Source organism: Jaculus jaculus, chromosome 8, assembly GCF_020740685.1.
Source record: "Jaculus jaculus isolate mJacJac1 chromosome 8, mJacJac1.mat.Y.cur, whole genome shotgun sequence".
In the NCBI taxonomy this organism is placed as follows: Eukaryota; Metazoa; Chordata; class Mammalia; order Rodentia; family Dipodidae; genus Jaculus; species Jaculus jaculus.
This window is the reverse complement of record NC_059109.1, coordinates 52,407,910-52,423,747: the sequence shown is the minus strand read 5'-3', so window position 1 is coordinate 52,423,747 and position 15,838 is coordinate 52,407,910. Positions and strand designations below refer to the sequence as shown.

Here is a 15,838-nt window from a genome sequence, read left to right as displayed (position 1 = left end):
GAATTGCAGGAGGCCCAATATGAACGAAGAGATGCATTATCAAGGTATGTGGATTTTATCCTCAGCACAACAGACTTTTAACGAAGAAGCAACACTCAGTTCTGGTTAGTGTTTTTTATCAGGCATGCAGAGCCTACACAAGTGAAATACTCTGGCTCCATATCCTAGTCACTCCAAAGGGAGAAAGGGCTGAGGTACAACCTCGGCAGGGCCATGGACCATGAACCTTAGTCCTTGGCTTGAAAAACAGCTATGCAGTAAATGACACACTGGTCAGAGGAACAGTCAAGTTCTGTGGAACTGAAGTGTACTGGTGACTGCTTGGAGGAGCAATCTCAATTTTAGCCCTGCACACATCTAAGAATATCAGCCACAAAAAACCAGCCAGGGCTGGAGAGATGGTTTAGTGGTTAGGGCATTTGCCCGTGAAGCATAAGGACCCATGTTCAATTCCCCAGTGCTCATGTAAGCCAGATGCATAAAGGGGCACATTTGTCTAGAGTTCTTTTGCAAAGGTTGGAGGCCCTGGCACACCTATTCTGCCACTTTCTCAAATAAATAAAAATAAAATAAAATATTTAAAAAAATATTTTGGGCTGGAGACATGGCTTAGCAGTTAAGGCACTTGTCTGTGAAGCCGGAGGACCCAGGTTTAATTCCCCAGTGCCTACATAAGCCAGAAATGCAAGGTGGCACGTGCATGCATCTGGAGTTCATTTGCAGTGACTAGAGGCCCTGGGGTACCCAATTCATTCTCTCTCTCACACATAAATATTAAAAAAAGAAAGAAGTTAAAGAAAAAAAAACTCCACCATTCTCCCTGCCCTCCACAAATAGGAATTTTATCCTTAGTCAAGACCATTCTGGAGTCATTTGACTTCACATTGGAGGAGCCACATTTCATTTTGCTATAGTACCCATTTCTGTTAACGATGTACCATGATGTGGATTCTCTTACAGACTGGCCTCTAAATGCTGTCCAATGTATCCAAAATGAGGTAGGTAAAATAAATGTGCCAATTCACAATTCTAGAGGCTCTTAGTTCAAGGTCAGGGTGTAAACTGTTGGTTCCTTCTGTATGCTCTGAGAGACATCTCAACTACACCACTCTCCTTGGGGCTGTGGGCACTTTCCCCTTCCTTGGTATGCAGCAAGGGGGCAGCAGGGCCTCCTTGATTACTTTCTCTAAGGACCTCATCTCCTAAAGTCACATTCTGAGGTACTGGGGTAATCCAGCCCATCATACCACAAAACAGTTCACCTGAATCCTAGGCTTTCAATGCCAAAGAAATACTACAAGTAAGAATGTCATGTTTTGGGCTGGGGAGATGGCTTAGCGGTTAAGTGCTTGCCTGTGAAGCCTAAAGACCCTGGTTCGAGGCTTGATTCCCCAGGACCCACGTTAGCCAGATGCACAAGGGGGCACACGCGTCTGGAGTTCGTTTGCAGTGGCTGGAGGCCCTGGCGTGCCCATTCTCTCTCTGCCTCTTTCTCTGTCACTCTCAAATAAATAAATAAAATGATTAAAAAAAAAAAAAAAGAATGTCATGTTTTGAGATATTTCCCTGGCAAATAAAAACCAAAACAAAGTTAAAGATTTGGGCTTTTATTACTTTCTGATGAGGTGAATTACTTCTAGTAACTGCCTTATACAGGAAACTAATGAATTAATGTCAGCTTCCCTTATTTTATTCAATTGCTCAAGAAAATCTTGGAGACTGTATCATTAGAATCTTCCACTTCCTCTCCTAAAAGACCCTCTAAGAAGACAAAATATTGACTGTGCATCAAATATTTCTGAAGCTGCTAAGAACTGGGAAAGGTCACACATGCACCATGTTGAGAGAGACTGGCTCAGTCACAGGCTAAGGTTGGCAGCTATTAAGAGCTTTCCAAATGACCTAACACAGGCACACATTACAGGTAACAGGTGAGTGGATGAACAGGGAAGTAAGGTTCACAGTAATGATGGGAACGAGATTCACAGCATAGTATCTGGGTGCTGGTCTCTGCTGTCAGGCCAGACCCTCCCTTAAAACTTAAAATGTTGTTTGCTTCAGTTATATTTTTATGAAAGATAAAATTACACAAAGTATAGAAGTTTCATCTCAGGAATCATCATAGATTATGTCTTATCCCTGTGCTACTTTGTATAAGGCTTTCAGAAATACATCTATGTTGCTGAGGGAGTAGCATAAGTGTGTGTGTTTAGCATGCAGGAGGCTCTGGGTCCAACTCCCAGTACTAGTACTACCACCATAAAAAACAAAAACAAAAACAAACAAACAAACAAAAAACAAACAAACAAATAAAAACCCACTAGGTCAGTGTTGCTCTCAGCTGTGGTCAGAAGCTTTTTTGGTGGTAACTACTGGAGAGATTCAAAACTTGCCAAAGTGTGGAGCATAAAAGACTTCTGGATGAGTCCTCAGTGTTAAATGAGACATACATCTATACCACCTGTTCCAAGGGAACACTGTAGAAAAGGGGGCAGAACGAATGTAAGAGCCAGAGAATGGGGAAGAATGCTGTGGAACAATGTCTTCCAGACAGGACATGGCCACTGCAATCATGACCTCACAATGGCTACGATTACATGCACAATATTGGGCAAGTCAACTTTCCATCATGGATAAGGAAAGAGAAAATAAGGCTCTCCAGCACTTTTGAGGCATTACTGAGGTTGTTGGGAGAGATACTTCCCTCAGTGGCGTAGGTAACTGGTATATTCCATGTCTTCTGGTAAAGAAACATATACCCATGCTCATACAAGCAACCCAATTAAACCCAATGGGACACACACAAAGATATCAAAGTAGAAGAGGAGCTGGCTTGGAAGAAGGGGTCAGTGGGAGGGGAAAAAGAGAAGGGTGTGGTGGCACAAACTTTTAAACTACCACACCTTTAATCTCAGCAAAAGGGAGGCAGAGGCAGGAGGATCACTGTGAGCTCAAGGCCAGCCTGAGACTGTTACAGAGTTCCAGGACAGACTGGGCTAGAGCAAGATACTACTTCAAAAACAAACAAACAGGAGAGAGAGAGAGAAATAAAAGAGTAAGTGATTAAGATAAAAACATCAGGGCTAGAAAGATGCTTCAGAAATTGGGGGTGCTTTTGGGTGCAGCAGAAGGAAGCCCTGGTACACCTGTGTTCTCTTTCATAATAAATGTTTTTAAAAAGATAAAATGTATATGTATATAAAATTGTCAATGAAAAAGTTGAGAAAATATAGTTTAATGTTTTTCAAACCCAAAGAAAAATAACGAAACTCAAATTTATTTTAAACAAGCCTTAAAATCAAAGTGCTAAATTATATAACTGACTGAAAAGTACTGTTTTAACGTCCATTTTGGATATTATCTCAAACTAAAGGAGAAGTGTATCATATTATTTGCCAGTATTAAAGAAATTTCCCGAGACTACATAGTGAATTCCAGGTCAGCCTGAGCTAGAGTAAGACCCTACCTTGAAAAACAATAACAAAAACAAAAACAAAAAAATTCCCATCAAAAAACATTTTCATACACAAATTAGTTTAACGTTCTTGAAAATTAATGAGCAAGCAAGCAATTTATTTTTCCCATTATGTTACTATTATTTCAGCCACCTTTTAAGAAATATTACTTATAAATTATGGACAATAAAACAGACTTGGCAGAGGAGACAATAAATGCTAAGTTAGAAAATTCACAAACATACATTTATTTGAGAAATACAATCACTAGTCCTTATATGTCAATGATCATTCCACATTGTAAATATTCACATGTATTCTTCATGCTGAAATTCTTTCCAGGTAAGCCATAACCATTTCTTCTATTAGTGTATAATCCATTTTAATTGTAAACAAAGTACTTGAGCAAAATTCCTAAAAAATTTAGAGGAGGATCATGATTTTCTTAAAGAAAGTGAAACACTGAACCCTAAAGAACAAGGCCACTGTATTATTGATGGATAAAGTGGCCATATTAAAGCAGCTCATAATTACCAATGACAATAATTCTCATCTGCAACTTTTAAACATGCCTTTTCAAATAAGCAGCTTATTTCTCTAAGTTTTAAAAGCAAAGGGACAAAAAAGCACTGAAAGTTTACATTTAAAGATATGGTAATTTTATTTATTCTTTACAAAGGAAAAAGGTTAACTATAATTACTTTCAAAATAAGGACTGCCAAGTACCTTTTATTCCAAAGCAGTACCAAGAAGCATAGCTACCCATGGGTACCTGCAGACTGAATCCTATGTTCTTATCCCTGCAAGCAGTCCAGTGTCATCATCTTATGAAGGGAAAGTTAGTGGTTCTCAAACCTGGGTGCCCATCAGAATCCTGGGAATGAGTTTTTCAAAATGATTCTGACTTAGCTGTTACAGGAAGGTTACAGGTATCAGTGTTTTCAAAGTTCTACAGGGCATTGCATATGCAATAAAGGGTGAGAATCAAAGTTAGCTCATTTTGAAATTTATAAGAAAATAAAATGAAATGCTGAGGGAATCATTTATATTTGTAATTTATAAATCAAACACCTATTATATACCTCGTTCCTAGTTTTATTCACAAATCATCCATCCATAAGATACAAACTCCCTTCACTTCTTTATGACACTAGACAACTATTGTACATCTTTGCCACTGAATGAATTTTTCTAAGATCAGAATTTAAAATTCCACGTTACTCTGTAAGAACCGTGTTAATGAAAACAAGCTATTGCTAGTCATGCTCAACTGACTCAGGAAAAAGTACTGTAAATTTTCTCCTTTAAATTATCCAAATTTTAAGAAGTATAAATAGGTGCCAACACACACAAAGAACAGATTGTAAGGAAAAAAAAGTCCAACTTACTCAACTTACAAAGCTTCAACACCCAACAATACAAAACAAAAAAATTTGGCTGAAAGTTCTGAAATATCAAACCAGGAAGCTATACTTTATGATGAAATATTGATACATTCTTAAAAGCAAGAGCAGCTGTAGCTGTACTAAAATAAGATTTCTTCAGGGTTTATAAACCCTATGCAAGAATACAAGCATAACAATATTACTGTTTTATACATATCAATACCTTTCTTTAATATATAAAATTTTACAACAAATACCTCTAATAATCTTACAATTAAATTATAATAGGTCCATAACTCTTCTACACTACTTTGGTCTCAACATTTTAAACATATCAGTAAATTTTGAAAATATACAATTTAACATCATGATCTATTAACACCGAGCACATTTTGTAGTGGACTGAAGACACATTCAACCATGCAATCCAGTGTTCAATACCTAAGTGATAAATAATGTTGACTTTTATTCTGAAAAAAAAAAATCACTGACAACTGGAATAATCTCAAGAATCTCAGTGCTCACAAGCATGCAGATAAGTGGATGCATTTCTATTCCTCCCCAAGGGGTCACAAAATGCCCATATTTAAAACAAAGGATCAATAAGGACAATACCTTATAGTTTTCAATCTATCATGTTCTTTTTAACATGTTAAATGTGACTAAAAATGAATTGCAACTTTTAAATTATGACTTTTGAAAATCTTAGTCACAATCACACACTAATAGCTGCCTTTTAGTAAAAAGTGACATCCAGTGGACAAGTGACAAGCTTTCACTATTTGAATCATAAAGACTGTATCTCTAGATCCAAACAACTTTGAATTCCTATTGGAAATTCTTATGAAATTGACTCGTAATTCCTTTGCATCTTAAATTTATCCTCTCTTTATTCAACTTAAAATCAATTTTTTAAATTGAGGTAATAAAAATGAATAGCTCTTTAGGCTAGTGAAGTTAAGTCTTACTTTTCCTTCTGCTTTCATTGTTTCCCATCACAAACTGGCTCATCTCTAGGAATGGAAGAAACAAATATGAGAAATATATTTAAATAAAAATGAATACCAATAAAAATTGCAAAAGATGGAATCTGAGCTTAAGCTTTATAATTTATGATATATTGTTAAATATAAATAAGGAATATAATTGGAAATGCTAATAAACCACACCCTCTTGCCTCACTGCTTAAATATTATAAAAGAATACATATTTTAGCAATGACTTCTTCAGTGTTTAAAAACTTACTTTTATAAATCAGTATAAATGATACCCATTATACACTGTTTAAACAAAAATAAAAACCCCCACTGCTATGGTTTACCACTGATTATAAATACATGTATGTTCCAAGTACAAAATGCAGCAGAGATGTGAACATTGACAATAATGAATTTCTCTAGGTGAGACTGCTATGTTTAATTTCCTGGAAAACTGTAAAGAAATCTCACAGATAACGAGAATACAGTAAGTCAAAGGGGAGAGGGAAGGGAAAAATTGGAAAACTGTTACTTTTAAATAAGTCACCAAATAAAAAGAACCATTTTTTCTAAAAAAAGATTAAGAATGTAAAAGTACATTTTAATATTAAAAAAGCGTTATTAAAAATCTATAACAACTTTATGACAAAATCTGCATTGAAAAAGGCCTGTAGAAACAGCAGACGGAATCGTCCTCATCACCTTCCACTTTCTCTGTCAGGAAAGAGCTCTGTATCTCTACAACCATAGTGATGGTAAAACAGGCTTTTTTTTATAAAATGGCAAGGAGAGTTTTGCACAGTAAGTTTTTTTTTTTTTTTTTTGTTTTTTACAATCACTGGCAATGAGGCCATCAGTAGGTCACAAGTAAAACTTTTCTAGCTAGAAGCAAATGGATGATAAGGTTTGGAGTGGATTAGGTCTGTTGCCTGCGTTTTGCTGATCTCATCTTTTCAAAGCGGGACTCCATTTCTTCCAAGACTTTAGGTGTATAGCGCACGACTAACTTCACCTTCCCTTGAGCTGCTTTTAGCAGCTCCACAGCCTTTTCATGATGTTCTCCTTCAACGCTCTGCAAAAAAATGCACACACAGTAAATACTCAATTCTCCAAGCAACACAAAGCATAAGCATGTTTAAAATGCAATTAAATACAAAATTTGAAATGTCTTTTCAAAACTAAGAAATAATCTTGCTGCATCGCTTTAATCAGTGTGTAATACTATGTTACATCCTATTTTGTGAATAACCTAGGAAACTGGCTTTCACGATTCAGGAAACTGCTGAGCATGGTAGAGCAAGCCTTTAATCCCAGTAGTTGGCAGACAAAGGTAGGAGGAACACTTAAAGTTCAAGGCCAGCACTAGAGAGATTTTCAGGACAGCCTGGGCTAGAGTGAGACTCTCCCGCAGAATCCACCCTCAATGCAGAAAATTAGCATATCAACATACATGCCTTATTACTGCATTGTCAGAAGTAAATCAATCCCCATTCTATGCAAGTAAAATCAGAGTAAGTTTCTAAGTTAATTCAGTGGCTTACCTACTAGCTTATGTCATAAGCCCACACAAAGCACTGATACTTTATACTGGAGCACCTCACAACTACACTAGATCATTGGAGGGGCTGGAGAGATGGCTCAGCAGTTAAGGCACTTGTTGCAAAGCATAAAGGCCCTGGTTTGACTCTCTAGATCCCATATAGATCCATATGCACAAAGTGGCACATGCATCTAGAGTTCCTTTGCAGTGACTTCAGGCCCTTGTACTCTTATTCTCTTTCTCTGCTTGCCAATAAATAAATAAAAATTATTTTTTTAAAACAAAAAGATCACTGGACTGGGAATGAATTCAGTTGCCTCGTTCTTGCTTGTATGAAGGCTCTGGGTTTGGTCTAGTACCATCACCACCCCAATGAAACCAAGCCAAATCAATCAAAGAAACAACACTTCAATAATCAAGGCATTTCTAAAAACTACCCTTGGCCGGGCGTGGTGGCGCACGCCTTTAATTCCAGCACTCGGGAGGCAGAGGTAGGAGGACCACCATGAGTTCGAGGCCACCCTGAAACTCCATAGTGAATTCCAGGTCAGCCTGGGCTAGAATGAGACCCTACCTCGAAAAACCAAAATAAATAAATAAATAAAATAAAATAAAATAAAAACTACCCTGCATTTTGTGCAGGTTTTTTTTTCATTTTCTGCTTTTCTAACTACAATGCACCCCCAAGTGGTCACAACACATTACTACAAACAGCAAATATAAATAAAATTTATCTTTACCACTCCATTAACAGAAAGGAGTTGATCTCCTCGTTTGAGGCCACCATGTCTATCAGCAATTCCACCTGGAATTATCCGTGATATATAGATTGGAGAGTTTTGTTCTTTGCCACCCATAATATTGAATCCAAGGCCCTCTTCTGTTTTGGGTAGTTCAACAACTCGAGGATGTGAGTGTCCTTCACTGGCAGCAAATGCAGCAACAGTAGCCTAAAAGAAAATTCCATACTTAAAATCATGCCTGTTTTGGCTTCCACTTTTGAGGAGCTGAGGCTTGAAGGAGGCACTCAAGCTCACTGAGCACGTGCACAACCAATGTCCCACATCCTTAGCTCTGAAGCCACATCTAAAGTACATATTTTTCATGTCTTGAGTGTCTACAAATTCATTTAGTAAGTTAAGTAGGATTTTAGGAGATAACTGAATAGAATCAGGAAGATTTTTCAGGTCACTCCAAACTCATACAATTTTCAAAAATTTCATGATACTCAATGTGCACAGGGCTTGGCAAGCAGGATTGCTGATAATCTTCCCCTATTTTGACACAGTCCTGAGCTTCAGAGGCAGACTTGTGAAGGAGTATCCTGCTCTTCAATGTCAAGCTTTAGTTCCCCACCCCAACCTGCTCCCCCAGACTTAAAAAGTTGGCTATGCCACCCATCTGGTACTGGTTTTGGATGTATGAGAAATTCTAGAAAAAAGGTCATGAAGTACATAGGGTTCCAGGAATCGCTAATATAAGGCAATGTGAAGGAGGGTTTAAATCCCTGTATCCCCAGCACTATATAGAGCTATCAAGATGAACTATGGTTTGCAATGGAGACCCCAGAGTTTGGATACCAGGATTGGCCACCAAGGAAAGTTGCTAGCTCTGGCTTATGACCCAAGAGCAAACAGACAGCAAAGGGACCAAGAGTGGAATTGGATTTCTAGAGACTTCATCACTGTTTAGGGCTACCAAACTTGGAGCTTCAAGATTTGATGTTTGCCATTTGTTTTAGCTCTTGCATTGGTTCAATCTTTCTTTGCAATGCCATCTTTTGCAGTGTGAAGGCTTACTGTACCATTGTGTTTTGGGTTTTACAACTCACAGTTAAGAGACCCTGGACTATGAGGATGTTTGAACAGTGTTGGGATTGATATAAAAATTATGGGAATTTTAAAGTTGGACTGAAAGCATTTTACATTGTAGGATGATCATCACTTTATGGGCACATGTTGTGGTTTGAATCAGATGTGCCTGTAGACTTATGTGTTCTGAATGTTAGGTCTCAGCTGATGGAAATGTAGAAGGTGGAGTCTTACTGAAAGAGGTGTCTCTCCATTGCTGGAATCCAGCATGGTCCCGATTCCTGTTGTCTACCTGATGTTGGCAAGCAGGTGATGTCCAGTTTCTGCTCTACTATGACTTCCCTGCCATCATGAAGCTTCTCATTCAGACTGTAAGTCAAAAGTAACAAACTTTCCTCCCATCAACTGCTTTTGGTCAGGTGTTTCTGTCAGCAACAAGAAGGTAACTGCCACCACATGCCATCTGCAGCCCTGAGGTGGCAGGCTAGTAGTGACATGACATCCTATTTGCAGAGTCCAGGTAAAAATAATAATAATAATAATAAAAAGTGGAGTTAGCATGCCACTGCTAGCCACTACTTGTGTGGTTTGAGGCATGTAATCTAACCTTGATGTAAATTCCCAATTGATGTGAAAGTCATTCTCAATTATAAAATTAATGATACTTATGTATAATCTCCATAATATATTCAACATAATTATATTACTTCCAGAAAAACAAATATTCTTTTTTTGTTGTGTTTTTTTGAGGTAGGGTCTTATTCTAGCCCAAGCTGACTTGGAATTTACTATTTATTCTCAGGCTGGCCTCTAATTCACAGTGATCTTTCCTCTGCCTCCCAAGTGCCGGGATTAAGTGCAACTACCACACCTGGCAATAAGCAATTATTCTATGCAAGAGTTCTCAATGTATTATCTAAACAACATAAGACATTATCTTATGTAAAGCAAATCAAACATGTGCCATCTTTTGGAACTCGAGATACTTAGTGTTGTTGGAAAGATCATGTTAGTTTTCAAAATGAGCTTACTATGAATCTAATAACTGCATATGTTTAACCTTTAATTTATGAGAAACTTTTTTTTAAATTAATTAATTAATTTATTTGAGAGTGACAGACACACAGAGAGAGACAGAGGGAGAGAGAGAATGGGCGCGCCAGGGCTTCCAGCCTCTGCAAACGAACTCCAGACACATGCGCCCCTTGTGCATCTGGCTAACGTGGGACCTGGGGAACCGAGCCTCGAACCGGGGTCTTAGGCTTCACAGGCAAGCGCTTAACCGCTAAGCCATCTCTCCAGCCCAATTTATGAGAAACTTTTATTTTCTTTAAGTTTTTTGTTTATTTTTATTTATTTATTTGAGGGGGGGGAGGGAGGGAGGGAGGGAGGGAGGGGGAAGGAGGGGAGAGTGGGCACACCAGGGCTTCTAGCCACTGCAAACTAACTCCAGATGCATGCACCCCCTTGTGCATCTGGCTAACGTGGGTCCTGGGGAATCGAGCCTTGAACCAGGGTCCTTAGGCTTCACAGGCAAGCGCTTAACCACTAAGCCATCTCTCCAGCCCTTTTTTATTTTCTTACATCACACTCTTAATAAACGAAAACCTTCACCTTTGCAGTTGCATTAGCTCTCACTTCAGGACTGCTACTGATGTCAACAGTTTCATAGACATGTTCATACACCTGTAAAACAAAGTTGTCACCAAATTTTATATCTTAGAATATAGCATGTTTGAGTTTTCTATAAATAAATGTCTTAGAATTTTGGGCAGTTACACATTTTTGTAAAATGTAATACTTTTCTATTAGAAATTCCTTCTATTAGAAAGGTCCTTCCTTCCTTATCTCCCTCCCTCTCTTTAGGTACTGAGATAGAATCCAGGGCCTTCTGCATGCTAGGCAAATGCTCTACCGCTGAACTACAACTCCATCCCCAAAACAAGAGGGTCAGTTCTAATGTTTTGTTAAGTTTCCTTTCCTCCCTTCTGAGACAGGCTGGCCTGGAACATATACCATGTTGCACAGGCTAGCCTCAAACTCATGGAAATCCTTTTGCTTCAGCTTCTGAAGTGCTGGGATTATAGGAATATGCCATTACTTCTGGCTCTAAAGTTTATTTTATAAGGTATTTCTGTTGGGAAATTTTAATTATGCTTACTTACCTCTCTCACAGCATTGCAGAACTCACTCTGAAGGACTCTTTGTAAAGCCTGAAGTTTCTGTGGTGGCACTTCTCCACTTCTCTGTAGTTTCTCCAACAATTCAATTGCTCTGCAGATGTCTACAGTTAAATAGTCACAATAAGATAATGTGCTGTAAGAATTCTCCACATCTCTTTAAAACTGTAGCAGTTAGGATTAATTCCTCAATGACTGGACAGGCATGGTGCTATGTGTGTATTATTTTAGCACTCAGGAGACTGATGCAGGAAGATTGCTATACGTTCAAGGCAAGCCTAGACGCCAAAGGGAGCTGTCTCAAAGAATAAAAAGCATGATGTATGTGTTTTGTGTGAGACTATACATGTGCACACACAGAAAATGGAAAAATAAAATAAATTTTGTAGATTAGAAAAAATGTTGGTTAAAGGAAACATAAAACCAGAAAAACAGAATCTTTGAGATATCAGCAAATTGAATATAAAATGTCATACGGAAAGACCAGGCTCAAGTATGACAGATAAATGTACACTGTGCTTTAGAAAAGCTACCAGTAGTGGGCTAGGGATATGGCTTAGCAGTTAAAGGCACTTGCTTGCAAAACTTGCCCGACCAGGTTCAATTTCCCAGAACCCACATAAAACCATATGTATAAGGTACACATGCATCTGGAGTTTGTTTACAGTGAGAGAAGGCCTTGGCATGGCCATCCATTCAATCACTCATTCCTTTTCTCTCTCCCCCTCCTTCTCTCTCTCCTAGCAAATAAAATACTAAAAAGAAAAGAAAAGTGAATCCCAAGTCAGCTTAGACTAGAGACCTTACCTTGAAAAAGCCAGAGAGAGAAAGAGAGGAGAAAAACTGGTACCTTACTTATCTTTAATTAGTAACCAAAGTGATGAACAATACAAAAGACAGTATGAAAATGAAATCACTGTTCACTTCTTGAAGGAAAACATGATGCATATATACGCACAAGAACTGCTCAATAATGGATGCAATTAGTTAGTACTGTTACCTGTGCTTTAATTCAGGTATGCTCAAATACATGAATACAAAACAGAAGAACATGAACAGCTTTGTCAAGCTCTTCTTAGTATTTGCTGTGTGATCCTGGGCAAGTTACTTAAGCATAGAAAGTATTATTAATGGCAAGTACAAGAATGCATTTTATGAATCAAGTAATTTTATAAGACTCATGTCCATGTCAAAACACTGCTAATGATATCTGCCTTGGATTTTCATTCCCTCCCTCCCTCCCTCCCTCCCTCCCTCTCTTTCTTTCTTTCTTTCTTTCTTTTGAGGTAGAGTCTTGCTGTAGCCCAGGCTGACCTGGGACTCCCTCAGTAGTCTCATAGTCTCAGGCTGGCCTTGAACTCACAGTGTTTTTCCCACCTCGTTGCCTCCCAAGTACTGGGATGAAAGGCGTGAGTGTGCCACTACACCTGCCAGGCATATGCTAAATTTTTTCTTTTTTAAAAAAAATTTCTTTTGGCTTTTCTATTTTGTTTTTATTTATTTATTTGAGAGCAACCGAGAGAGAATGAGAGAGAGAGGAAGAGAAAGAGAGAAATATATGGGCACACCAAGGCCTCCAGCCACTGCAAATGAACTCCAGATGCATGCGCTACCTTGTGCATCTGGCTGACATGGGTACTGGGGAACTGAGCCTCAAACTGGGGTCCTTAGGCTCCACAGGCAAGAGCTTAACCACTAAGCCATCTCTCCAGCTCCCTTGACTTTTTTCTTAAACATTTTTGCACCAACAGGCTGGAATGCTACTATTCTACTCCTTGCATGCTTTGGACTTAGTGGAAGATGTTCTTTCTTTTCTTTTCCTTTTTTGGCTTTTTGAGGTAGGGTCTCACTCTAGTCTCAGGGTGGCCTTGAACTCACTGCAATCCTCCTAGCTCTGCCTCCCAAGTGTTGGGATTAAAGGCATGAGCCAGCATGCCTGGCTCAAAAAAAAAAAAAAAAATTTATTTGCAAGGACAGAGAGTGACAGAAGACAGAAAGACAGAATGGACATGCCAGGGCCTCCAGCTGCTGCAAAGGAACTCCAGATGCATGTGCCACTTTGTGCATCTGGCTTTACATGAGTAGTGAGGAACTGAACTGGATCTTTAGGCTTTGCCAGAAAATGCTGTAATTGCTGAGCCATCTCTCCAGCCCAAAAGATGTTCTTCATTTCATATAACCACACATTTTTCTTTATAGAATTAGTTAAGGCTTTATTTGTGCTTGCCTATGAAAATCTATGTGTAAACTTAGTGTAGAAGTAAGTCATTTTTTTTCAATTTCAGATAATAAAAGCTATAATAAACTGATGCTAATCAAATATCTGATTTACCACCACTGGAATGGCTGATAAATGGAGACTGTTGGTTCACCAACTATTTTGATTTACAAAATGTACACCATATGAAAATTAAAATTATTACATATCTAGCATGAATAAGACCCTGGATTCAATATCCAAAATGGGGCAGGCACCCAATATGTCAAAAATTAAACAGTAAATATTCTACTATATCTAAACTGTATGTAATATATATGGTCAAGTTTTTGTTCCAGTGAATTATGTTCTGACTTATAAGGCATGCAGGAACTTGGCCATAAGCATCATTTTGAACTGTGGAATTTTTGGGCAATTGTTAATAGTTAATATTATTAATAGCTTGTTATAACCCTAAACTACCAGACTTGACATTATCTGATGTGCTTATCCTGGTAACTGGCAATCATTGGCCATTAATTCCTAGCGAAGTGCAGAGCTCAAAAGAACCTTGTAACAGCAAACAATGATTCCCAGAAGGTGAAGCCATATTTTGTACTTCATTAGAAAATATAGAAGACCGTCAACCTCCTAGAATTCCACAACTAACTCTCTCTCTCTGTCTTAGACACACACACACACACACACACACACACACACACACACACAGTGCGTCACCACTGTGCTTAGGAAGAAAATGTCACAGTGATAAGCCTACCTTAACGAGACTTTCTCAAGTAGCTACTCTGTCATAAAATGAGGCTTAAATTAAAGCCCTAGTGGGTTGGAGAGAAACAATTACATCTATAAAAAAAGACCTCCAAATGGTGAACACCATAAGTGGCAAACTAACGAACATTTGTGTGGAGGCATGAGGAAAGAGGTTCGTTTAGGTACGCCAATTATAAAGCTGCATTTCTTTCTTAGAGGATATTAATATTGAGTCTGTAAAAGCAAATGTTAATACATGCAAAATAATTCCAAACTCCAAGCTTTTGTACCAATACTACTCTGAATGTTTTCTTGGTACTTCTTGACAATTACAAATGACTTCTAGTGCTGGCATGTCAAAAGCATGCTTCACTTGCTTGAAATGCTTGAGATCTGGGGAGGACAAAGCCCAATGAATCTGTAATAGGACGCTGGTGGGGCATAGCCAGGTATTTTACAGGCCTCTACCTTTAAGTACACAGCAGGTTTTATTTTCCCCGACAGTGTTAGAAGCCATCAACTAACCACAGTTGCAACCGTGGATTTGTAAATAAGGAATCGTACTGAATTTACTAGTGATCTACAATCTACTAGTTATGTAACTTCCTTCGCAGAATCAAGCCAGGTGGGTTGTTTCTGAAACACTGTGACCGTTCCTAGGAAAGACACAAAAGCCAGGCAAGAGCGGAACTCAAGCACAAGGGAGGTCACGGTGCAAGTAAGAGTTTTGTCTAAATCGGAGGGGAGTGCCCCCAGTAAGCTCACGGAGGATTTTGCGTGCGCACGCACAATGAACGGGACGTGAGCCATTCGCTTCCCGGGTTGACAGTCCGGCCGGTCGGCCTCGGGCGCGTTCAGCGTGTCCCACGAGCGTGCAGGGCGGGCTGCGAGGAGCGGCCCGTGGGAAACGAGGGGCACCGGCGCCCAGCAAGCCTTCTCCCGGAGCGGCACACAGCTCGTGGGCGCGAGGGACAGCGCGCTTGAGATGGAGCCGGAGCCGTCTCCCCCCGGCCACGAGGAACAGAATGGCCCCATGCCACCCGCTCCGCCCGGGAAACCGCCACACTCACCCCTCTCCAGCCGTACAGGTTCCCCCAGCGCCGCCATCTTCTCCCTTAGCCAAGCAGACACACAGGAAGTGACGACAGAAGGGCTGCCGTGGGCGGGGCGGGGCCTGGGGAGAGCCGGAAGGGTGAGGTCGGGCCACTCTCGCGAGAGTGAGAAGGGCGGCTTGGAATGCCTGGGGAGCTGTGACTGGGCGATCAACTCCGACCGGCGGGCTGGTGGCCCTTTACCGTTGGGAAGTTCCCAGGTTCCTCAGCCTCCGAAGGATGCAGAGAGGGCTTCCCTGGCTTTTGTTCCCGGCGTCGGGCTCCACGCCCTGCAGCCCTTTGTTGCGTTCAAAGTCAAGTACCGCGGGTTCTAGTCCCTGGGTAACCACTGCCGCGCGCTGACCCTGTACTGCATGCTTTCCCTCTCTGGATCTCAGTTTCCCCACGCGTGCGTGGTGAGGGCCTATCTA

At 39.8% G+C, this 15,838-nt stretch overlaps 1 protein-coding gene across 1 annotated transcript; it reads right to left on the bottom strand.

The window, feature by feature from the left end:
• Positions 1 to 3,682: 3,682 nt before the first annotated feature.
• Lin7c (lin-7 homolog C, crumbs cell polarity complex component) lies at positions 3,683 to 15,503 on the bottom strand. The gene is made up of 5 exons (XM_004660851.2): positions 15,387 to 15,503; positions 11,334 to 11,452; positions 10,783 to 10,854; positions 8,098 to 8,307; positions 3,683 to 6,889 (listed from the first exon to the last, which is right to left on the bottom strand). The coding sequence occupies exons 1-5, from the start codon at positions 15,421 to 15,423 to the stop codon at positions 6,734 to 6,736; spliced, it is 594 nt and encodes a 197-aa protein (XP_004660908.1). The 5' UTR covers positions 15,424 to 15,503; the 3' UTR covers positions 3,683 to 6,733.
• Between the last annotated feature and the right edge of the window lie 335 nt (positions 15,504 to 15,838).